The following is a 24,383-nucleotide window of genomic DNA, read 5'->3' as shown; positions in this document are numbered from 1 at the left end:
TATGAGCTTAAGTTTAATATGCAATTACATTTGAGTCTATACCTTTAACGTTTTAGCCGTTGTTCAAAAAATGTTTGCAGCCTCTTTAACTCCATGTTTTTTTTAGGTGGTTACCCAGGGGAAGGAGGCAAACTCGCCGAGACCTCTCTGAATGCCTCAGTCCTCATTCCTTTCAACGACGACCCATTTGGTGTTTTCGCCATTGCCCCCAGCAACCAGGACCAAGAAGTTGCTGAGGACGTGCTCACTGAAAACGACATGTCCGATGTTACTTCCTTCACCATTCTCCGAGAGCAGGGCACCTTTGGTGACGTGCGAGTTTCCTGGGAGATCGTGTCCGCAAGCTTCCCGCAGGGTCTTCCTCCCATGGACGACCTGTTGCTGCAAGCCTCTTTCCCAGACGAGGTGGAGCTCAGGCCTCGTGCTCGGAGACACCACTCAGCCACAGACACTTGGTTCTTCTCTGGCCTTCCAGGAGCGTACGGGACCGTCTCCCCCGAAGATGCACCCGCAGCTGTGGGTAACTTCACCTTCTCAGCTTGGCTGGCGCCCAGACTAAACACTGACGGCTTCATAGTGTCCAAAGGAACAAGAAACGGAAGCTTGTATTATGGAGTGAAGGTCCACTTCAACGAGTCCCATGTGACTGTGATGCTGTATTACACAGTCAGAGGTTCAAATAATACCCAAGTGGCAAGGGCCACGGCAGAGAAGTTTGTGGAAGAAAACACGTGGCTACATGTCATTATAACGAATGATGATGGGATTATTGAGTTCTTCTTGGATGGGACCTCTATACCTGGAGGCCTGAGGAGCATCAAAGGGGAAGGCATTAATGATGGTAGGCTGCATTTATACCTTTACTCAACCGGTTTAGCTACTTTGTCTTTTGATATAGGCTTAATATTTATACTGAACTGTAATTTTTACAACTGTGTTGAATTCTGTTGTGCGTCTGCTATGTTAATAAGTGCTACTTCACTTGCTGGATTTTGTCAGATTGCCTTAGCCTAATACACAAATCATGCACATACATAAGTTACAGATCTTTTTTCTACTGACGTAACTACTAGGGCTCAGTGTGCCTGTTTGCTAATTAAAAAAATAATAATAATAATTTTTACACCTAAAGAAGTCGGGTATGAATTGATCAAATGTATGAAATAGTAAGGAAGCAAAACGACCAGCACCTAAATACAATTTCCTTTTCAACAGAAACGTTTGTGCTACCTCTGAGTTTGTCTATAAACACTACACTGATAATGAAAATAGCCAGCTACAAGTCACCTTTACTCTATAATGACATCCACTATGAAGAGTGTTGTGGTTTGTGCAATGGGTTAGTGAATAGATTTAGTGTGTTCACTGACTGAAAAGGGATCAGCTAAGCCAAAAATTTGTCAATTCCCCTCATAATTTCTCATTGCAACTATAGTAGCGAGTAGAATAAAGCGACAGACTTGTCACTGATGTTCACAGAATGGTTCTATCATATTTGTGTTATATATATTCCTTTAAGCATATTACATTAGGATATTAGGATGTCTGGATTTTTCTCAGCTCTTCAGATTCATTGTGCTGAAATATCAAATTTGTCTTAACTTGCACGCATAAACAGAAACTTATCAAATAGATGTCCTATTAGTTTTAATAGGACATCTTTCTTTGGGTGTTTTACCTGTTAGTATTTTCCTACAGTATCCCCACAATGTCAGAAAAGTTTTACGAAGAGCTAAAACCATCTGTATTTGTGGTTTTTAACTTCTCTTGCTTGTTTCCCAAGAAATGCTGGAAGTTTATGGTTTGTACATATGCAATTAATGTTTGTGGACCTTCATTCACACGCGCACACCTTTCAGTTGCTGCCTCATTGTTCTGAGCTACTGGGGCTTTGCAATGCTTGAGTGGCTGCACAGCCTGCGCATTGTTGGATTTCGCTGCAGCTCAAAGGGATCAGGCGGCTTCTCCTTTTATTCATATTCTCTCTAATTGATGCAGACAATGGGCTGTGCTTCACAAAAGTCTCTAAGAAGGGAAATACCTCATGCCTCTTTTGCTACATACGGTAACAAAAAGAGACATAAAGAATGACCCGTCCTGCTCCGTTGCTGTCTGCGCCAGAAAACTTGACGCAAAGATGCCCTGCATTGCATTGTTTGGAGTTTAAGTTGCCTTCCAACGCAGAAGGACACGTTTGTTCCTGGTGTATAAGTACAGAACGTGAGAGGAGTGCGAGGTGCAAGTGTATAAATGAATAATGGGGAAGAGCTGGAGCGAGCATCCAGTGGCTTTAATCAAGATTCTGTTTGTGTTCTTAATCCCGAACGATAAAAAAAATCACCTAAATTAGTTCCACTGTCAGTTAGATCTGGTCTCACAGGCCCTTGCTATTTTTTTCAGCACATTGAAACAAATATCCCTGTTATTACATTACAGAGATGTAGTATCGTTTAGTTTGCTTTAAGTTCATGGATAGGTATGACAAGTGTTTATGCCATGTTTTAATTCAATAAAGTAAATGTGCCCAAGTTTCATTCTACAACACCCGTTTCTGAAAGCAAAAGTTAACGGCAGAAAAACATGCAACATCCATCCATACAAAATCTAGTAAATCATGACATTGATTCCTGTTTTCATTGAGTAGCAAAGCCTTTCTCACTTGTAAAGCTATGGACCATTTGATGTTAAGTTATTTAAAAAATCAAGCATAAATAAGTTACATTAATAATATTAAATAATTTGCAATGGTTTGGGGTGTTTCTACTCCAGGGCCGGCTCCAGTGTTCATTGGGTCAGACCTTGAGGGGGAGCAGCGCTACAGTGGCCTTCTCCAAGATGTCCGCCTGTATCGCACCAGGCTCAACCGCAGCCAGATACATGAGCTCCACACTCAGCCTGCTAAAGCAGACCTGCGAAACATCTCAGGGTACCTGCGGTACCGCCAGGACGAGAGGCAGAAGTCCTTCGTCGTGGAAACCAGGGACGACGAGGAGGAGGAGGGAGAGGAGGTGTTCTATCTGCAGCTGGTGGCTGCGCATGGTGGTGCGCGCCTCCCTCTTCCCAGACCCACCGCCGTTTTGAGAATTATGAAGAGTGACAACGCCAACGGGCTTTTTGGATTCACTGGGGCCTGCATACCTGATGTAAGTGCAGAGTATTTCCAGTCCAGATGATACGTTTTTAAACTATCTCTTCAAAATGTGATTTTTTTTTTTTTTTTTTTTTTTACGCTCACTCATAGTAGTTTTGTCCCATGGGCCTACAGAAAGTGGTGAATAATTATGAAGTGAAAGGTAAAAGATTCAGCTTCCTTGAGTGGGTAAAAGCCCCCATATACTTGCACAGCCATGAGTCTGCGGATACTCAAGGTGCAGGCAGGTACAAGCAGAGCTTAGTTTTTCGACCGTGTACACCGTGTCACAGTATAAAATGTTCGGCGGCAAGAAGTCTTGACATTAAACAGTTTTATATGTGACACCAAGCTCGGTACTCTGAGCTGTTCCAAACAGGCAGCCGCAAGGACGCGCGGCATCACAGTCCCTCTCTATGCACACTGACAGATGTGCGGTGGGAGCTTGCTGGAAAAGAAATGGCTCTAGATGCTCAACTCGCTAATCAAACATTTTACCGTCCCTTCCCCTGCTTCTTCCCACTGGCAGAAAGTGTGGGAATCGCATGAATTTGTCACACGAAATGTAGACAAAATGCTTGCTCAATTATGAACAGGTCCACAGAGACTCAGTACAGTACGCCTGAGTATATGGGAGCCTTAACTTGTAAAAGCACCTTTCATTATCCAATGGGGCAGGTCTCTGCCAGCTTTGCAAATGTAAAAGTTAATTTTTTTTCCCCTAATCTTCTTTACAGAATAGCTCAATTGTCAGGGAACTTTTTTTTTGTTTTGTTTTGCCACAAATTCCTAATTGGATTGTGATCTAGAGTTTGGCTGGGGTATTCTAACACATGAATAATTGAATATACATTTCAGCTGTTACATTTCTTGATTTACAAAAGCTGAACTCATCATTGTAAAGCCTTTTTTCTTTTCAAAAAGAGAGTTACCACTCAGCATGAGTGGTTGTTGGTAAGCCTTTCTACTATTGTGTTGTTGTTTTTTTTTTTTTTGGCGATGTGCAGTTGTACAATGTTGTGTGAATAGCAGCACAATGACTTAATAACATTCAGCTGATCTACCTACCAAAGTGTGTTCTGTTGATTAACAACGTAGAGAAAGTATAATAATATCTATGTTTAACAAAGGAAACTTATAGTAATGAACCTAGAAAAAGAAAGAAGAAAAAAAAGGTTCAATTCCTCTCCCAGAACTGGGAGCTGCAGGGCTTTTTAGAAACTTGGCTCCATATGAACTGTGTTATAGTATAGCTGTACCTATTATATAGCGAGTAAATATATGCATATTAGAAAAACATAGCATAAACCTATTGGGTCACCAGTCTTTGTGCTGCTGCATATTTCATCAGTCTGTGTCCCGGGCTGCAGGGAGAGAGCATGCTGTCCCTTTTAATTTTGTTGGACGTGTGCACTCTAGTGTTTTGCCTTCTCAGGTGGAGCGACAGCTGGTTAGGCCGCGCCGGTCTGTCAGAGGGGGCATTCCTATAGAAGTGGATCTGGAGTTCCTTCACTGGAAACAGGAGCTCCTGCTCTTTGTTTCAGTAAATGCAACAGATGGCAGGGTTGGGGATGGCATTCCATCAGAACCAGAGCATCTCCTTTGTTTTACACCTGTTTGCACCATCAAGTGCTGCTACAATGCAGCTATTACCTACGGTTTTTACCCTTGAGCATGAAACCTACCCGTTTATACGTAGTGCTGTAAACTAAATGCTACAACTGCATGCATATGTTAATGATGGTTGGTGCATGTCCCAACAGACAACCGAGGAGGGGTCCACCATCTCCTGTGTGATTGAGCGTATGCGGGGATCTCTGGATTCGGTCTCCGTGAATTACACCGTTACCCAGCTGGACAGCTTGGAAAGCGACAGCCCAGCACACGAAGACTTTGTCAATGCGACCGGAGCTGTGCTTTTTGCGCCTGGACAGCGCTCCGAGGTGCGTCTGTATAAGAGTCTGACAGCGGGTTGGGAAAGACCCTCTTACTGGAGTTTGTCCAGGATGATAAAGTGCACCGCTTTGTGTACTGTGTACACTGAAAGCAGTATGGAAATGCTCTGCACTGTATCTATAAACTGGAAATTATAGTTTAAAAGAAATGATGAGCACCTTAACAGAGGTTCTGCAGTCCGGCAGCCTTGTTTCTTGATAAACAGCGCCTCCTAGAGGTTTCCTGGTAGCAGATTTGAAGCTTAGCAAACAGTTGTAGGGAGGATGTTGCATTCAATGCTGCAAGATAAACACTAATACTTTGTTTGTTTAAACCTGCCAAATACACGTCTAGCTAAAGTAAAGGCTACAGTGGAGTTTTTCTTTAGGGTTCCAGGAGCTAATGTTTGCCCGTCTTCTCCTCAGGTGCTGAACCTCGTCGTGTATGATGATAACCTCCCAGAGCTTGCAGAGTCTTTTCAGGTTGCTCTGGTATTAGCAGAGTCTGCCGACGGGAAGCCAGGCTCCACGCCCACCAGTGGGGCCAGCATTGATCCCAATAATGCCGTTAACACTGTCACTGTCACAGCAAGCGACCATCCTTATGGTATTCACTCGCACGATGGGTTACAGTTCTAGACCATTTCTTATTGCTGAGTAAATTATGACCTCCCTGTTCCATCGTACCTTTTCCCTTCGTGTCTCTTACCCTCCCTTCCTTTAGGCCTGTTGCAGTTCCAGCCCAGCCCGCCTCCGGACGGTCTGATCGCTCCAGCTTTAGAACCTGCACACATCACTGTTCGTGAGGAGGATGGTCAAATCCAGCTGCCAGTGGCCAGAGCCCAAGGCCTATTAGGAAAAATCATGGTGGGGTACAGGACAACCCCCTTCACAGCATCCAGCCCTGAAGACTATGAGGTCATTTTCCATTCAGGTTTTTTTTTCCTTCCTAATTCATCTACACTGATGTTGTTTCTAGAATTAAACATGATGACTGACACAAAGACAAAAACATGCAGACTATTTTTGCGTTTTTTCCCACTTTCTTTCTCTCTCTCTCCCCCATCAGGACTCAGAGGGTATCCTAGAATTCCTACCAGGCGACAGGTTGAAGTTCATCAGTGTGACCGTTGTGGACAACCCTGTCCCAGAGCTGGAAAAGGTTTTTAGGGTGGAGCTCTACAACGTACAGGGTGGAGGTGAGAAGTCAGGTTCATATTCCTGAAGTGAAGAGCAGTGCTTTTTAAAAATTAGACATTCGGATGTCTCATTTTTGTTCTGTGTGTTCTTTGTGCTGTGCTCCTGTTTGCTTCCACGTAACCACACGTGTGGCCGCCTACATGCGACTCCTCCCTGCTTGCCGTTTAATCTCCTTTCTGGCGTGATTCTTATCTGGTGTGAACCCCCCCTTGACCCCAACGCCGCCCCTCGCTTCGTGATCCGCGCTTGTGATCCATAGTCGATCACTTTCTGCGCGGTGAAGCAAGCGGTAGTGGGGAAAGCGATTTTGACTTCCTCCCTCCATCCTATCGCTATCCTGGTAAGTCTCCCCTTCCTTTCCTCCCCCATTATGCCTCCTTTCTCCACTCCTTTATCCTTGCATTCCTGTAGGCGTTTTTGGGTGTGTTTGATATTTACATTACCCCGTGACCCCAGAGAGGAGTAATTAAGAAGATTGACATGGGAAAAGCAAATAGCCCTCCAAAGAAGTAAAAAGAATACCCGTTTGTATGAACTGTCAGCACCCCCACTGTCTTGCTGAAAGTTTAGATTACAGTACGTAATTCTCTGAATAATTAGAGATGCTATTAATCAGAGTGTTTTTTGTCCAGTTTTCTAAAGTTTTAACAAAAGGAGAAACTATCTAGTGAGCAGCAATTGTGATGACAAAAATGCCTTGTTAATATGAACGGTCAGAGTAGAAAGGCCAGTCTTGGTTAAAATGATAGAAAAGCAACGAAAGCACGAATAACCAGTTGTTCCAACTTTATGACCACAGCATACCCGTCTATCCATCTCCAGCAGAAATGTCACAAAGTTTCCTCTTAAACTGGTTTCTTGAACAGAGCGATGGGTTTACCGTACTACTGTTGTGCAGATCTCAATTTAACAGAGCGTCTTTGGGATATTTGTGAAGCAGGACATCATCATGGATGTGCAGCTAGCAAATACACAGAAAATGCGTGACGCTATCACGATAATGTGAACCAAAGTCTCTGCGGAGCGCTCCTGAAACTCAGCTGAATTCATGCCATGGGCAGATCTCACCCTTCTGAAGGCAAAACAAGTTTAACCATGTTGTAGCAAAGTGTTCCTTATAAATTGGCCATCAGTATATATAAATAGGTCCCAGATCTGTTTGCTTATTTGCAAGCTGGACAATACTTTGGGTATAAAACGATCACAAATTATAACAGCTTCTATGAACGCTGGTTGTTATTATGTTTATTTATTATGTTTTAGGTTTATTCTCTTACTTATTTATTTTGTACTGTTCCTTGTATATTCTGCTTTATTCTTATTGGTCAGTGAGTTGTTACTGGATAAATGTGTCTCTATGTCTTTGTTCAGCTCTCTCTGTTAGTTACTCTTCCTCCCTCATTCTCGCTGCTTACCTTCTGCCTCCGCTGCTCAGTATATCTCCTGCACACCTGTATCCAACGTCTCTCTACCCATTTCTCTCAGCACTTAGGTTCCTCGTCTGTCCTTTTTACTTTGTTGAATCCTTCCGTTATTTCCCGTTGTACTCCATATTTACTGCCTGCAACTCAGAGTACAGACAGTGGACGCAGGACTTTGTGGATTGGTGCCAGTGAAACCATCTCCTTATTTAAAACAAAAACAAAAAAAGCTGGTGATGGACTTCAGCCAGTGCAGACACGCCACAGGGATTTGACAGCTCAGGTACTCAGAAGGTAGTGGACTCTTCTAAGTACCTGGGTGTTCACCTGAACAATAAACTGGACTGGAGTCACAACACTGATGCTCTTTACCTGAAGGGTCAGAGCAGACTCTGCCTGCTAAGAAGTCCTGAATAGGCTATTTTAATAAATTTATAGTTTTATTTTTTTAAATTTGTCCTTATGAAATAGTTTCAAATTTGTATTTTTTAACCCTTATGTGTATCTGCATGCTTCTATTTGCCTGTCACTTTCCTGCTGGTGCATCTGAATTTTCCCACTTAGACAATAGAGAACATTTCTATTTTCTGTTTAAAATAAGTTTATTCTAATCAACAGACTTCTCGGAAAATAATTTGTTCTCTTTTGTCTAATCTTTTATTTTTATTATTTTTTTCTCCAAACAAAGCTTCCTATAATCTGTCCAAAGTGTGTCATGTAAAAGTGAAATCCATCTGCAATTTTCTACACAGCCAGCTTGGGAGTCGCATCTCGCATTACTGTCACCATCGCCGCTTCTGATGATGCTCGCGGAGTGTTTGACTTCAGTCCTCAGTCTTTATCCGTTAACGGGACAGAACCAGAGGATGGACTGAACTCTGTCGTCCTTCTGGTTAGTCATGTACACGTTTTACTACTTGCAGAATAATAAACAGATTGTTTGCCAGCTTGAGCATTTCTCTCCTCCATCACAGGTGGATCGGTCCTTTGGAGACCTCTCCAATTTGACTGTGTACTGGGAGGTTGATCCCAGCTCTGAGGGAGAGCTCCTTAGTAGGTTTGGGAACATCTCCTTTGGTGTGGGGCAGACATCAGCGAATATAATCATTAGCGTGGCCCAGGATGAGATCCCCGAGTTGGACAAGAGCTACACTGTGTCTCTAGTTAATGTTTCAAAAGGCCGTCTGGGTGACCAAACATCTGCCACTCTGACTGTGCTCGCCAGTGATGATCCCTATGGTGTGTTTGTATTTACTAACGCATCGAGGTCTATTCGTCTTCCTGAAGCAGATGCAACTGTCTCCCTCACCATCCAGCGACTGAGAGGCACTATGGGTCAGGTGTGTCCAGTCGCCATCAACAGAATATGTAGACAGACGTTCACACGTGGCTGTCGTGTCACACTTTTTTTTGTGTTTTCTTAACACAGGTGCGAGTCACATATGGGACACTAAAAGAGGCAGACCAGGAGCCTTACAGGACTCCTGGAGTGGGCCGAGCCACTGAAGGGCGAGACTTTGTGCCCGTCCTTGATTCAGTTGTGTTTCTAGCCAATCAGACTGAGGCGAACATCACACTCAGAGTGCTTGATGATGAGGATCCAGAACGAGACGAGTCCGTGTTTGTCAAGCTGATTGATGTTGATCTCATCAAAGGAGACCAAAAAAGGCCCAGTAAGTGTTGAATTTTTCTTGATTATCTATTTTAGATAGATAGATATTTTAGAGAGATAGATGCTCTCTCCGTCTGAATGCCCTGCTTCTACAAACATTTGTGAAAGCATGGGTGGCTCTCAGGAGCTCAGTAGTTTCCAGCATTAAGTCCAGTTATGAAATTTCCTAACTACTTAATGTCCCACAGTCAACTTTTAGCGGCATTATAACAAAGTTCAACCGAATGAGAACAACAGCCACTCACAATGATGCAGTAGCCCATATGAACCACACTTTGTCCAACATCAATATCTGACTTCACAAATACTTTCCTGTGAGAATGGTCCGATATTCCCACAGCCACACTCCTTGACCTTGCATACAGCCCTCTAAAATGGTCAACAGAGTTATTGCTGCAAAGAGAGGACCCACATCAAGTTAATCTGTTGTCGGTTGGATTGCCAATAAAGTTGTGGGTGTAAAGTTGTATGACCCAATACTTTAAAGAATAATGTATTTATAGTAACAGCTTTATCTTGTTTATTGCATAAAATATTAGCTTTTTCTGCCTTTCAGTCTCAACTTCCCCCGCTCTGGGCCCTGCGGCTGACATTGTTGCCCAGGTGGTAGTAGAGGCCAGCGACGATGCTTTTGGAGTCCTTCAGCTGTCTGCTTCTGCTGTCAGTGTAGCCGAACATTACGTTGGGCCCATAATAAATGTCACACGAGTCGGCGGCATGTTTGCTGATGTGTCTGTCAAATTCAAAGCAATACCTGTGACTGCCAGAGTTAGTAAGTTTTGAACACATAAAGCTTAAAGATTTATTTTTTTTATTTTTTTTGGGGGGGTGCATGCCTGGGCTTGACGGTGTGCTTGTGTGTGCTCTTACAGGCGAAGACTACAGCGTAGCGTCAACCGACGTGGTCCTTTTAGAGGGAGAATCCAGTAAATCTGTTCCCATCTATGTTATTAACGATATGGTCCCTGAGCTGGAAGAGACCTTTGTCATTGAGCTGATCAACCAAACAACAGGAGGAGCTCTGCTGGGAGAGCTCACGCGTGCCGTCATCACTATATTGCCGTCTGATGACCCTTTTGGTGCCTTTGGTTGGTAGCGCTCGTCCAGATTTTTCTTTCAAGTTACTATACTGCTTCTGAATGCTCTTTGTTGCTTAACGATATATTTCATTTTCTTTCATTCATTTAGTCTTCCAGGCTGTCCCAGTCACAGTTGAAGAACCAGAATCCAACTCTACTGTGGTCACATTGCCTGTTGTGCGCAAGGCTGGCACAATTGGGACAGTGGTAGTCCAATGGCGGGCAACTGTTAATGGTAAACTTGCGGAGGGGGACGTCCGCCCCCCGTCGGGAGAGGTAAAATTTGCTCCCGGGGAGACCATGAAGACAATCAGGGTGGAGATATTACCCGACGATGTACCTGAAATTGCTGAGGTGACAAAAGAAACTGCCAAAGTAAAAAAAATGCAGAATGATATACAATATCGTGCCTTGTGGTTTTAAAAAGAAGTATTTCTCTTCACTCTGTCTTTTCTAGATTATTAAAGTCGAACTAATCAGTGCCAGTAATGGAGGAAACCTGGGAGCTGACACATTTGTGAACATAATAGTGCCTGCAAATGATAACCCCTATGGGACAGTTTACTTTGAACAGGCTGTTTATCGTGTTCAGGAGCCACTGGAGGGAGTTTACAGTGCCAATATCACTGTCCGCAGAAGGTACCTTTCTGAATCATTTATCAGTTACTGTACTTTGCAAGTATTCATACCTTAATAACGACCGTCAGATATTTCTGATTTTGTCACATTACAACCACAAACTTCGATGTACTTGATTTTGATTTTATGTGACTGACGCAAAGCAATGTGTAGTTTTAATGAGGAAGGAAAATGATCGATTCTTGCTACAACAAATCTGAGGTGTTGAGTCTTTGTATTCAGTCTCCCCGATTTAGTACTCTGAGGTATATCTCTGCCACCTTTGCACATCTAGTGAGGATATTTTATTGGCTATTAGTCTGCAAAGTAAGCCCAGTCTGATTGAACAAAGACTGTGTATTGACATCAGTTCTTATGTCTTGCCACAAATTATTCTTCTTTCGGCTTTTCCCTATCAGGGGACTCCACAGCGAGTCATCTGTCTCTATCTAACCCTTCATCTAATTCTCTCACACCACCTACCTTCATGTCCCCTTTCACTCCATCCACAAATCTCCTCATTAGTCTTGCTCCTACCTGGCAGTTCTAGTGTCAGCATCCTTCTACTGATGTACTCACTATCCCTCCTCTGTACATGTCCAAACCATCCTAGTCGGGCCTCTCTGACTTTATCTCCAAAACATCCAACATAAGTCTTTCTAATAACTTCATTGTGTTACTCATCAGCTTTATTCATTCCTCAGTAGTTGCCACAACTATGCACATCTCCCTTGTTCTTGAAAATTGGTACCAGAACACTTCTCCATTCCTCGGGCACCCTCTTGCTCTCTAAGGTCTCATTGAACAGCCTGGTCAAAAACTCTAATGCTGTCTCTCCTAGACATGTCCTTACTTCCACAGGTATATCACCAACTGCCTCTCCATTCTTCATCCTTTTCAGTACCTTTCTTACATCAAGCAAACAAACTGATCCTGTTTTCTTCTTACCCTTCTTCTTCTTGTTATGATGTGGTTTTAATATTGTCGGCTACCATTACTCAAAAACTTCTTCCTGTAAACGCTGCACTGCTGTGTGACCCTAACCATTTAATTAGTTGTGTAGCTGAGCTTTCTGGGTTTGTTACCATGCACCATATGAGGTGTAAGGAGACTGTACTCAGGGCTGGGGTCTCCCATCTAAAACTTACTGGACAAATCACAGCATGAGAGGCGGGAGTTTATGATGTGTCACTCTTTACCCACAATGCAGCAGTGCTTTTCTGTTACCATAACAGTCAAGATGGCAGGCTGTACCAATGGCTTTCCAGACTGATATGCCATGTTTACGGCATAAGTCAGTCTGGCTAGCTAGGCTAGCTTGTGGCAAACTACAAAGGGCACTTCTTAGGGCTCTTGTTCAACAATTTTGCTCCTCCTCCATAAAGACCAAATTTGTAAAGTGCATGACTAATATTTGGCCTTTTTATTTAAGTACATCAGAATAAAGAACGTCTGAACATGATTTTACGACAGGGCTCCTGATCAGCAGGAAGCCTCGATTGCTCATCATACAAACATTATTTAGGTATCTAGGTACACACCCATACAAGGGCGGTACACATCCAAACTGTGACATCAACAGAGAAACTGTGTCACCTACGGGGTGGTATCTGATAGATATGTGCCAATCTTTTGGGTCAGTGCCATCTAAGTGTGCCATGCAGTTCTGGGATAAACAGCTCGTTCCACTTGACCTCGTTGATATCCTAACACTTCTCAGATTTTTAAAGCCCTGTTTCATCTTCCTTCAGCATCACCATTATGTGCTGCTTTGTGTTGGCTTTCCACATAAAATCCCAACTAAATCACTGAACATAATGACTGTAACATAACAGTACCTTTCCACTGTATTATGTTCAGCAATTCTGTTTATATCTGCATACAACAACTTAATTTTGACTGCTGTTTTTTCTTTTTCTTCTTTTTTTTCCTTGGATCATCCTCCCTGCCCTATTCCAGAGGAGGTCACTTTGGTCGTTTGGAGATCACGTACAGCACCTCTGAAGTAGACATTGTTGACTCAGCTCAGGCTCAAGATCAGAATTTGCTGATATACTATGACTCTCCAAAGCCAGGTGTACCATCCAGTGGCCTATTTGTGACAGTAAACATCACAAGTCAAAGAGACCCTGTGGATGCATGTGCTGCTGCCTGTCTGAGAGAGAGGGCCTGCCAGGCCTTCTCTGTGTCATCAGCCACCAACCCTCCGTCCTGTACGTGGGTTTCATCAGGGGCCAATCAGCTGACCTCTAGATCTCAGGTTTTGACTTATATTAAAAACACCACTGCAGCTGCTGTCTTGTTTAGTGGCCAGGCTGTGGCAGGAAGTGATTACACCCCTGTCACTGCTCAAAGTGCTCTTATGGAGGATGGGTCTGGGACCGCCAACCTCTCAGTCCTAATCCTAACCGACAAATTACCTGAAATGGATGAAAGCTTCTCTATACAAATCTTAAAGGTAAAGCCCAGTCCCCATTTAAACTTAATTTATGTTTCCGGTGTACCCACAAAAGCTCCGTGATAATGAAATGTGTATTCTGTGTTTTTTTTGAAGGTAGAGTTGGTAAATTTGACCGCGTCACAGAAGAACTTGCCCACAATCGGTCAGCCTGACAAGGCTGTAGTTACCATAGGAATGAACGGAGATGCATTCGGCATATTTTTGATCTACAGTCTCAGTCCAAACGCCACCAAGGAGGGACTCTACCTTGAGGTTCGAGAAGAGCCTAAAGTCTTGCCGCTGGTCATTGAGAGAAGAGGAGGAAATCTGGGCACTGTTTCTGTAGAGTGGAGATTTGTTGGAGGAAAAGCTACACCGGATGCTGATTTTATTGGGAATGGAGGGACTCTGGTCTTTGATGGTATGTTTAAGGGTCTTTAATATCGGCATAGTCCTCGGGTCATTAAAGGCTTTACATTTCTTTATTTTATTTTTTGAAATTGACACAGTTCAGACAGTGTTGCTTCTATGTTTTTTCCTCTTTGCACCCAGGTGATCTTAAAAAGACAGTGGAGATAATAATCAGAGATGATTCTGAACCAGAGGACAGCGAGAGCCTTATGATTGGGCTTGTTAACCCGGCGGGAGGAAGTCGCATCCTCCCCAGCTCGGACACGGTCACTATAGTGATACTGGCAAACGACAATGTGGCTGGAATAGTCGGATTTGATCCAGGCTCACGTTCGGTCATTGCCAGAGAGGGTGGGTATTGTAGTTAAGTTTGTAAGAGCTGCTGCACGAGTGTTGCTATGTCATTGCATCTTCTCAGTTGCATTGCAGTGCCTTGTAAAAGTATACACACCCCTTGAACTTTTAAACATTCTGTGTGGGTTTGATTGGGGCTTTTTGGGTACAAGTGGCCTTTATTTGACAGGAAATGAGATTGAGACATAGGGATAAGACATGCAGCAAAGGTTCACAGGCCAGGACTCAAACCTGGTATGGCCGCATGCAGCAATATACCTCCATACAAGGGTTGTGCGCTTTATGCATGCCCCCAATGTTCTGTCTTTACACAAAATTCAGTAGATTATATGGGGATGTTATGTGATAGACCACTATAAAGTAAAGTAATGCATAACTTTAAAGTGAAATGTGAAGGGCGCACTCTTTTCAATTTTTCCACAAGTGAAAAAAGATTGGTCTGTACATGTCTATGGGTTTATTGCAGAGTGCCAAGAAGAAAGCAATTGTTGTAAAAAAAACTCACGAGGAATTCAAATTGCAGTTCACTGCAAACTAGATAGGAAAGACTTAAAACATGTTGGAAGGAGACTTTTTTGCACTTCATTCAAAATGCTCTTTTATGAAGGTAGACTAACACTGCAAGTCAGGTTCAACAAACAGGAAAGTTGAGGAACATGGGGGTGGGAACAACTTGGTGTTGGGATGCTTCACCAGAGGCAGAGAGGCTGATCAGAGTTGATGGGAAGACGGTTGGTGTTTGATACAAGGAAGAAAATGTGTTAAAATTGTGTTGACCTATCACATAAAATGGCAATAAAATATATTTAATTTTTTGGTTGAACAATGACAAAATGCAAAAAAATGTTCAAGTGGCATAAGTGCTTGAGCTTGGCACGGCACACATTCCAATTATTGAACAAGTTTGTAGAGAATCTTTGGATGATTAATCCAATTTTCTGCATATTAACTGTCCAACTGTTGCCGGTGATAAGCTCTTCTAAATGTAATGAATGGCAATAAAATAAATGTAAGTTAATAGAATTTTGAGCATTTCCTATTTGCAGCGTTGAAATGTGTTATTCTATCAAGTCTGTGATTCTCCAGAAACATTCTAGCAGTCAAATGAGAGGGATTTCTGTAACCCAACCCTCTTGTCACTTGAGACGCCTTCTTATTATGTATGAATGTGAAAGTGAGAGTATGCACTTACGGTGATGGCTGGTGATGCTGCAACAGGTGGGCTCTAGGCTTCTCATTATCATGAAGGCATCGCATGAGTGGTTGAAGTCTCCATACCGTTAAACATCTTGGTGGGGGTCACACAGGAAATTGAATGAAAAGTTTAAGGCTTAACTTTAATGGTTTTAATTATTGTATTGCATATATTTGAACCAACTTTATCATATTTCTTGTTACAGGTGAGAGATTGTCCTTGTTAGTGCTGAGAACGGCTCCAGGTTTGGGTAACGTCACGTTAGACTGGACTGTTCAAGGTCCGCTTGCACACCGCACTTTTGTTCAAACAGCAGGGACACTTTTCTTCAGTGAGGTAAATGAGCAATCACTAATGCTTTCAGTTGTGTGTGAATTGGTGAGCAGATTACAAGTAAATGGGATTTCTGCTGATTTGTGCAGGGACAACTAAATTACACTATAGTCCTGCAGCTTATGGATGACGCCACACCAGAAAACCAAGATCAGTACCGAGTGTCACTTTCCAACCTACAAACATTTGGTAATGAGTTATATTTAGTTTTCTGAACAAAGATTCTGGAAGACCTTTGTAAATATACTTAATCATAAACAATATCTTCCTATCTTGGATGCAGGTGTGGTAGCGACAGGCCATGCAGCCCTGGATGTTCAGGGCAGTGAAGCGGTGCTCACTGTCGACACCAGCGATCAACCATACGGGCTTCTGACTATCGCACCGTCATCCCTCAGGGTGAGCACAGAGGAACGGGACCAGATTATAAACATCTACATCAATAGAGAGTTTGGAGCCTCGGGTTAGTATGAAAACATATTTTAATAGATTTCTTAAAGGAGCAATAAGCGATATTTCACCACTAGGCACGCTGTTGAGCACTGTCTGAAGACCAAAATAAGATGTGTGTCAAGCCACGCCTCTCTCTACCTCTAAAATCTAAGCACCGGACTAGTTATCTGATTCAATTTTACATTTTTTGTTAAAAAGAGAATGCCCTGAATATATGCAAGGGTCACGGTGGGCAGCTCAAGAGGGCGCCGGGCTGCATTCAACAATGCTGTGTTAGCTGGGCTACCTACTACTCGTCCCATGACAGTAACACCTGGCCCATTGCTGGTCAAACTCCAACAATTAATCCACATGCCACAATTGTAGCGTTGCATTGAGTCGAATCAACATAGCAAGACAAGTCTAACAAGACTGTGACACCAGCAAAAACCAGCCTGCTGTTACCAGTACAGAAAATCTAGCTCCGAGTCAAACTGGAGCTGCTTCTGCTCTCAAAGTGCTCTCCACCTGGGAAACGTGAGGCCAAAGTTAATCCTCGTTTTGTCTCTTTCCTTATCTGATCATTTTTTTGCCAAAGACCGTTGTTTTTTTGTGGTAATAATCGGTCCTGATGGCCTTCAGGTGAATGTGGCATTTTATGGGGAGTGAGGAGCTAAGCCCTGAGTGGCAGCTGATCACATTTAAACATGAGACTGGAGAACAACACAGAGAAATGGTGTGAGACGTCATATCATAATCCATCTGAAAAGATACATTTAGTTCTTCACAAAACAATTTTTCAGTTCTTTCTATCTAAAACAATGAAATTTCGCTTATTACTCCTTTAAGTTTTGAAATCCTTACCATGGAGATTGCATCATAACAAGATATCTGCATGTAGGAGCGGTGAATATTACCTATGAGGTTATTAGAGGTTCTCTACAAAACCTGTCTGAGGTGGAGGGTGCTCTCGCTGACCCGGGACAAGACTTTGTCTCTGGTACCGGTTCTGTGATCCTGCAGGAAGGACAGACCTCAGTTTCCATTCCTGTCACCATTCTTGAGGTAAGGGCTAGATGTCTCTTTTTTCTGTTTAGCAAAACTTGTCTGCCAAGACCTGAATTATTCATACCCCTGGGTTTAGATTTGAAATCATTTTCATTCAACTAAGAAGTTTGTTAAAAGTGAATGAGACAGGCATTTCTCAAAAGATGATAAAACGATGGAAAAGGAGTACAATAATTACATTTTTATTGATATTTTAATAATTATGTTGAAAATTATTTATAGCCTTCTTAATAATCATTGTAAAAGAGCTTTATAGGCATCATATGTTAAGTTTTCAGGAGCCGGACCGAAGCACAGACAAGAGCTTTAGATTTACAAACCATATTTGTTCTTATTCTCTTGGAAATGGTGTATCTCACTCACTCTCAAAAATGAACACACCGGTGTGCTTTGATAAAGGGCTTTGCATCCAGGACTATAAAATGGGACTTTATTTCCTCTCAATGCATGCTGCAATCTGCAATCTGCCTCGTTGCTTCATGCCTGAAATTTTTCTCCATCAGTTCATCACAGGTTCTTTGATCCTGGATGCTTCACCTGCCTGTTTGTCACATTGCGAAGAGTGAATATGTCAAAAGTTATTACTTAAAACATCTTTCAGCAATGTTACTTCAGAAACACTTTTGTAAACACGCATCTTTGTGTAACAGCTGCGTCTGATTAAATTATTGCTTCGACATTTGATGACACTTGTAATAAAGACACAAATAGGCGCTTCCTTGGACGACGAACCGTGACTATGTATTCAACGAGTGATTGCATTTGCTGCATTCTGACATCTGTACATTTACAGTTACACCCCTAAGATGTATATGTATAAACTATATGTTTATATTCTTTCTGCGGGGCTTCACTAACATTTGTTTTAGCAGATTGGTGCAGAACTTTGCATTTACAGCCTCTTTTGTTGTCAGGATGACATTCCAGAGCTGCAGGAGTTCTTCTTGGTCAACATAACATCTGCCGTGCTCATCACAACTCTGGCAACTGTTCCCCAACTTGGTGAGGATTTAAATCTAAGGTGTTAATCGGATAGAGCTGTTATGTCCTGGACAGTCCTGGAAAAAAAATTACTGTTTTTCTTCTATAGTTTCTTCCTATTTTGTTTTTATTGTTTTTTTTAATAATGCTTCGTAATCAACTTTCCTCTTTTCTTTCTAAAAACCCTTTAACTCTACTGTTTGATGAGCAGAGGTTGCTTATTGTACTTTGCCAGGTAAAACACACGTACACGTCTGTTGGAGCTATGCTTTTAATATGAAGAACTGAAGTGCGTAATATTCCCTCATGTTGCAATGTGCTATTAAACTTTCAGCTCTCCAAATGCATCCTTTAGCCAGTCTGTACTTGCAGTTTTTCTCCCCTTTCTTTAAAATCTTAACCACAGCCCAATTTATGAATGAGTAACTTTAGAAAGTGATGAGTTGACAAAGTACAAGTACAACTAGAACAGCACTCGGAGGTTCCCAGAATACTATCAGCCCACTGCCTGGAGACACGCAGTAAACATGTAGCCATTCTTTTGGCAGCGATCATTATGTGGCTTGGACGGTGGGACTTATTCTTTTTACGATTGAGGAAGTCTTGGGATTTGGTGGCAGCGCGTAGCCCTGTGTGGTGAGGAAGAAGAAAGCCAAACTAAACCCCTAACTGGCCTCCCAGTGCCCTCGCCGCAGAGTAAATGGGAGAACACTGCTCTGGGGGTCATAAATCAGTCCATAAATACATCATGCTTGGCTCCTCAGCCTCCCAGGCCTTTCCCTGGAGATGTCCCCTAGTTGTAATCCTTTGCTTAAATGTGCCATGATCAAAGTTAGCGTCCCTGCAGTTACTCCCTTACCATCTTTTTTTTTTTTTTTTTTTTTTTTTTTGCTGCTTGCACCATAGATGAGCCTGACAAAGTTGCTGGGCAAACAAAAGCACGATTATTAAATTATAAACCACAGAAGCTACAAGTGGCATCCCTTTTTATATTCTCTCTCTGTTTGCACTCTTTTAGACACCCGAGGTTTGGTGGCAGAAGTCAGCATTGTTGCTAATGATGGGATCAGAGGGGTCATTGAATGGACAAACACCATGTAAGAAAACACCTCCAAAGATTTGTTTTGATTTAGAGATATGCCATGTTGTTAAAAAGAATATTCGATACGTGTCCGCAGGTATGAAGTGAACGAAACGATCGGGGCGCTGACTCTCGTGGCCTACAGAAACAAGGGAACATATGGGAATGTCTCCCTTTTCTTCTCCACTCAGACCTTGGAAGCTCAGCAAGGACTTGACTACAACACTAGCGAAATGGTTAGCCGTGTAATGTATTCAACCATTACATGCAAAGTCAGTAATCTACACATATTGGGACTACAAAAGTCAAATTTCCAGTTTTCTATAAGCCTTGTAGGGGCCAAACATGTGGAAGAAGGTGTTCTGGTCAATTGAGGCTAATAGAAAATGCTGTGCGTGTCCTGAAATTAGAATTTCACATCAATCTTATGGCGAAACAGGGTGGTGGTAGCATCATGCTGTGTGGATTCTTATTTTAAAGCATGTATTTATCAATGCATCAACATGTAGTATTGAAATATCCAATCAGCATTGGATATCTGTATAAGCTTGAAGGATTTATTGCGATATAAAGAAAGCCCAGTCTCACTCTTTTCTTGCATTGTCAGCAGAATGTTTTGGTAAACATAAGATAGGATGTCATTTTTCACTTTTAACTCCCTGTGTCCTCCAAGATGCTGCATTTTGTTGATGGCGAAAGGCATAAGTTTGTGGATGTGCAGATAATTGATGACACAATACCAGAGGGCGCAGAGAGATTCCAGCTAATCCTGTCTGAGCCTTCGCCTGGGCTGGAGCTTGGCAGAAATACAACAGGTAGGCAGAAGGACACAACAAAAGGACATTTATAAAACCACCAACACAAGTAGATACTGGGATGATAGAATCAAAATGACAAAAATTGAACAGTAGATGTTTATAACTTTTTGAGCCTGCTGTCGGGAATAAATGAAGACGTTTAAAAGCATTTAAACCATGAGCAAAGAAAATACGCGCCAAGTTGCTCTTTGACTGAGCATGCATTATAAAGCAGCGGATGTTCTGCTAACTTGTTTTTGTTTTTTTTTTTTTGTTTTAAGATATTCCAAACCGTTGTGGCACAGATGTTTTGTCAGAACATTAAACAACATTGGGAATAAACACAAGCCAAGCATTATGTGTCCCGTCCACCTACGGCTAAGCAACATGCCTCCACTTCTGGTGCTGAGTCCGGTTTTAGCATAGAGATGTGTATCAAATATATGTTACACAGACAAACATGGTGCGAACATATCTGCAGTTGCGAATATTCATTCACGTTACTCTTATACATTAACATTAATTAGAAAGGGAGGAAGGGGGAATTCAATTCAATTTTCAATTAAATTGTACTTATATAGCACCTATTCATGAAACATGTCATCTCAAGGTACTTCCCAAAGTCAAATTCAATCATATTATACAGATTTGGTCAGATTATACATATTGGTCAAAAAACGTCATATATAAGGGACCCCAGTTGATTGCATCAAAGTCCCGACAAGCAGCATTCACTCCTCCTGAAGAAGCGTAGAACCACAGGGAGAGTCGTCTGCATTGTCCATGGCTTTGCAGCAATCCCTCATACTGAGCAAGCATGAAGCGACAGTGGAAAGAAAAACTCCCCATTAACGGGAAGGAAAAACCTCCAGCAGAACCGGGCTCAGTATGATCGGTCATCTGCCTCGACCAACTGGAGGTTAGACTATCTTACTTAGTAAATACTGTACTTAGCAATCGCTTCGCTATGTTCTATTGTAGCTAATCTTTTTTTTGTCACAATGGATGGAGTTTTGAAGCACGCTGTAAATACCCCCTCTGCTCAGGGAGACAACATGCTGCATCTTTGCAATAGAATTTTATATTTGAATAATAATGAACTTTCTCAAGACACAGAAAGCACAGAAAATGAATTCCTCTGCTAAACACTTGAAAATAACCAAAATTACTACAGATACAAACATACCAATCTGGGTCCTAATATTAGCTCTATCTTTCCAGTGTTCTTGTTAATATGCTGCCTCATGTGTCCAGACAGCAGAATTAACTTCTTATTAATCACTCACTGACAGATATCATCCCATTTACCTGGCTGTAGCTTTCCTTGCTTGCTTTTTAGCAGAAAGCTCTTATGCTGCCTTGCTTTGGGCTCAACTCACAGTACATCCTCACAGTACATTCCCCCTGGTGGCGACCATAGGCGAGTGCTCTGCTCCTTCCTGTCATACATTGTTAATTTTCCTACAGTGCAATAACTCGCTGACTCGTGCCGAACCTTAACAATACACAAAAGCAGCGGTTTAAAGTGGTGTGATCCGGCTTTTAAGCAAAAAGCAGATCAAGTTTACATTATATTTATAACAACCCTTTGCTTGGTAAAAAAGATACATTTGTTGTAGTAAATAATTTTAGTCATATTGTTTATTTGTTAATCCTTAGTAAATTTTCTTTTGTCTGTTTTGACAGCTACCGTAAATATCCTGGCCAGTGATGATGGACACGGTGTCGTTTCGTTTAACACCAGCGATCATTTCCTTTTAAGAGAGCCTACCTCTGTGTCACAGCTCAGTGACAGCGTGGCTAAACTCCATGTGGTCCGTAACCCAGAACAAGGCACTTTTGGGACAGTCTCCGTTCAGTTCGCCGTCATGGATGCCAACGGCAGCCTGGCGGAGGGGGATGTGATGCCAACGCAAGGTTTCGTGGTGCTGGAGGATGGGGTCAGGTTTAAGGCAAGTCAGGAGCAAATTGAACCGCCGAATAGCAAATAAAGGAAATAAGAAATGTTTCTGGAAGCTCCTGTAGATCAGATGTTTAATCATTAATCAGAATTTTCTGTTAGAAACGGTAGACGCCTGCGCTGATTTACTTCCTGTGTTGTTCCAGATGCTTGAGGTCCGGGCATTACGTGACGCCGAACCCGAAGGGAACGAAACCTTCACACTGACTCTCTTCAACCCAACAGGGGGTGCGCGGCTCGGGGACCAGCTCCAAGTTCTCATCACTGTCTTGGAGAACCAAGCCCCTTCAGGCTTGTTCCGAATTGGACCCTCTCTCAACAGGTCTCAGTATAGTCACATCAAAACGACCCAATGGGAATGCAAACGCTTGCAGCCTATCAGGCGTTTTAAAACTGTCCAAAACTAGATCTCTCTTTTTTTTTGATGCGTCTTTATACAGAACCAGCACAGCAGTTGTTGCTGAGGAAGGGAGCAGAGCAGTCTTCCTCACGGTCTCTCGCAGTAATGGCTTGGAGTCAGCAGTCAGTGTAGAGTGGGAGATGCTGTCTGACACAGCTACTGCCTCTGGTCAGTATAAATCGTAAAAAAAAACTCTACTCATACTTTTCTTCGACTCACAGGGTACTCTTCTTTTTTTTTTCTGACAGAGGGTCCTCTCCCCGTCATTGGCTTGTACCAGAGCTTCGAGGACAACCCTACCTCTGCTTGGTGCTCCGTTCCAGGAGAGGCTTCCCTCTTGGCCATGAGGCTGGACCTGAAGCCGGCGGTCGGGGCCGTCCACACTCTGGCGACTCTGTATCGGTGGCAAGGCGTTTTCGTGCCAATAGAGGTAACCTGAGCATTCAACCTGAACTAGCGCAGTATCTTTACACTCAAATTAAAACCCAGGAAGGACTGAAATAACAGGGATTTTGGCAGCATTTAACCTCTGTCTTCTGATTGTTTCAGTCCGTCAGAGTCCAAAACCCAGCCTCGTGCGTTGGGTTTGCCATCAATGGCTCTACATACATAGGCATTGCACATGGCGGCCCTCCCTTCTTCCCTGCTGCTAATCTTAGCCTCTTTAAGCTGCAGAAGGACCTCAACATCACGTTGGCAAGTATAACATCAGTCCCAGGGTGACATCGTTGGCATGCTTTGGTACATTGTCATTTTTCTATGACAGCTTATATGATATGACATAAATTGCTTTGATTTTTAAAGGAACAAATCTTAGGCGTTGAGGCCCTGGATGTGAAACACTTCTCCGCTGAAGGCAAAGATTACCTAATAGCATCTAGCCAGGTGACGCAGGCTCTCTCACTGTTAAGACAATCTTTAGGTTTTTAAAATACAATTAAAAGTAATAAATGGTTCCAGATGTGAGGATCGCTAACGGGAGTTTGTTTTTTCCCCCTGATTCTCCAGATTTTTGTTTGGACGGGCGACGTCTTTACACTCCATCAGAATCTCAACTTTGAACAGGACATCCTCGATCTAGCTCCGTTTACCCATGCAGGAGTGCTCTACCTGTTAGTGTGCATAGACAGCCAGAGTGGGAGCTGCCAGCTTCTGCAATGGAGCAGCGGCAGATTTCAGAACCCGCAAACTCTCCCACTGCCCGGCAGAGCCTTCCAGGTGGAAATAGTCAACACAAGAAGAGAGGATACTCTGCTGCTGATTGCAGTTGAAGGTGATCTAACTTTGTTTTGACTTCATAAAACATTATTTGTATGTCGTTACACTTGAATGTGCTTCGTACAGGGATTTCCAGATCAGCATCTTTCCCACTGATGCCTATCTAAGTTTTTAAAGAATAGTCATTTGCAAATATAGAGTCCCAGTCTGAAGCTGCACAATATTAGGAAAACATGACAATGCTATGTTGTTTTTAGCATTGTTAAAATATTTATTATAACTGACTCACATTTAGTACCTTGTGAAATCTAGCACTGGGGTGGAGAGTAAAAACAAAGAAAAGGCCACCCTACTGGCTAAACGTATTATTAGTAATTTGCATATGCTTTATTTTAAGTTTGTTTAGTGTGACTATGTGTTGTAATTTACTCTGTTTGTGCTGCCAGTCTTGGCCAGGTCTCTACTGGCAGCTTTCCAGACTTATAGACCGTGTTTATGGCGTAAGTCAGTCTGGCTGGCCAGGCTGATATTGTGCTGCTGAAATATCATATCCATGCAGTGAAGGAACAACAGTGTTGATATTGTGATTGTTCAGCATTTCATTTACCCTCCAATGACTTTCCAGGCACTGCAGCCTCTCCTATCTGTTTTACTTGACA

At 42.6% G+C, this 24,383-nt stretch overlaps 1 protein-coding gene across 1 annotated transcript in view; it reads left to right on the top strand.

Moving 5' to 3' along the window:
- The window catches only part of adgrv1 (adhesion G protein-coupled receptor V1), a 153,952-nt gene that overhangs the window by 43,522 nt on the left and 86,047 nt on the right, over positions 1-24,383 (top strand). Inside the window, 32 exon segments of the mRNA XM_036144433.1 lie at positions 107-841; positions 2,770-3,143; positions 4,894-5,073; positions 5,491-5,671; positions 5,789-5,982; positions 6,134-6,263; positions 6,524-6,604; positions 8,438-8,577; positions 8,660-9,025; positions 9,115-9,358; positions 9,914-10,129; positions 10,230-10,445; positions 10,546-10,790; positions 10,894-11,075; positions 13,014-13,512; positions 13,609-13,915; positions 14,047-14,256; positions 15,660-15,790; positions 15,877-15,976; positions 16,071-16,250; positions 17,121-17,284; positions 18,202-18,289; positions 19,287-19,365; positions 19,447-19,585; positions 20,023-20,164; positions 21,833-22,098; positions 22,253-22,428; positions 22,547-22,674; positions 22,755-22,936; positions 23,056-23,202; positions 23,311-23,391; positions 23,515-23,779. Coding sequence (XP_036000326.1) covers positions 107-841; positions 2,770-3,143; positions 4,894-5,073; positions 5,491-5,671; positions 5,789-5,982; positions 6,134-6,263; positions 6,524-6,604; positions 8,438-8,577; positions 8,660-9,025; positions 9,115-9,358; positions 9,914-10,129; positions 10,230-10,445; positions 10,546-10,790; positions 10,894-11,075; positions 13,014-13,512; positions 13,609-13,915; positions 14,047-14,256; positions 15,660-15,790; positions 15,877-15,976; positions 16,071-16,250; positions 17,121-17,284; positions 18,202-18,289; positions 19,287-19,365; positions 19,447-19,585; positions 20,023-20,164; positions 21,833-22,098; positions 22,253-22,428; positions 22,547-22,674; positions 22,755-22,936; positions 23,056-23,202; positions 23,311-23,391; positions 23,515-23,779 — 6,768 coding nt within the window.

The sequence above is a fragment of the Fundulus heteroclitus genome, chromosome 12 (assembly GCF_011125445.2).
Source record: "Fundulus heteroclitus isolate FHET01 chromosome 12, MU-UCD_Fhet_4.1, whole genome shotgun sequence".
In the NCBI taxonomy this organism is placed as follows: Eukaryota; Metazoa; Chordata; class Actinopteri; order Cyprinodontiformes; family Fundulidae; genus Fundulus; species Fundulus heteroclitus.
The sequence above is the reverse complement of the archived record's forward strand: the minus strand, read 5'-3'. Positions and strand labels throughout refer to the sequence as shown.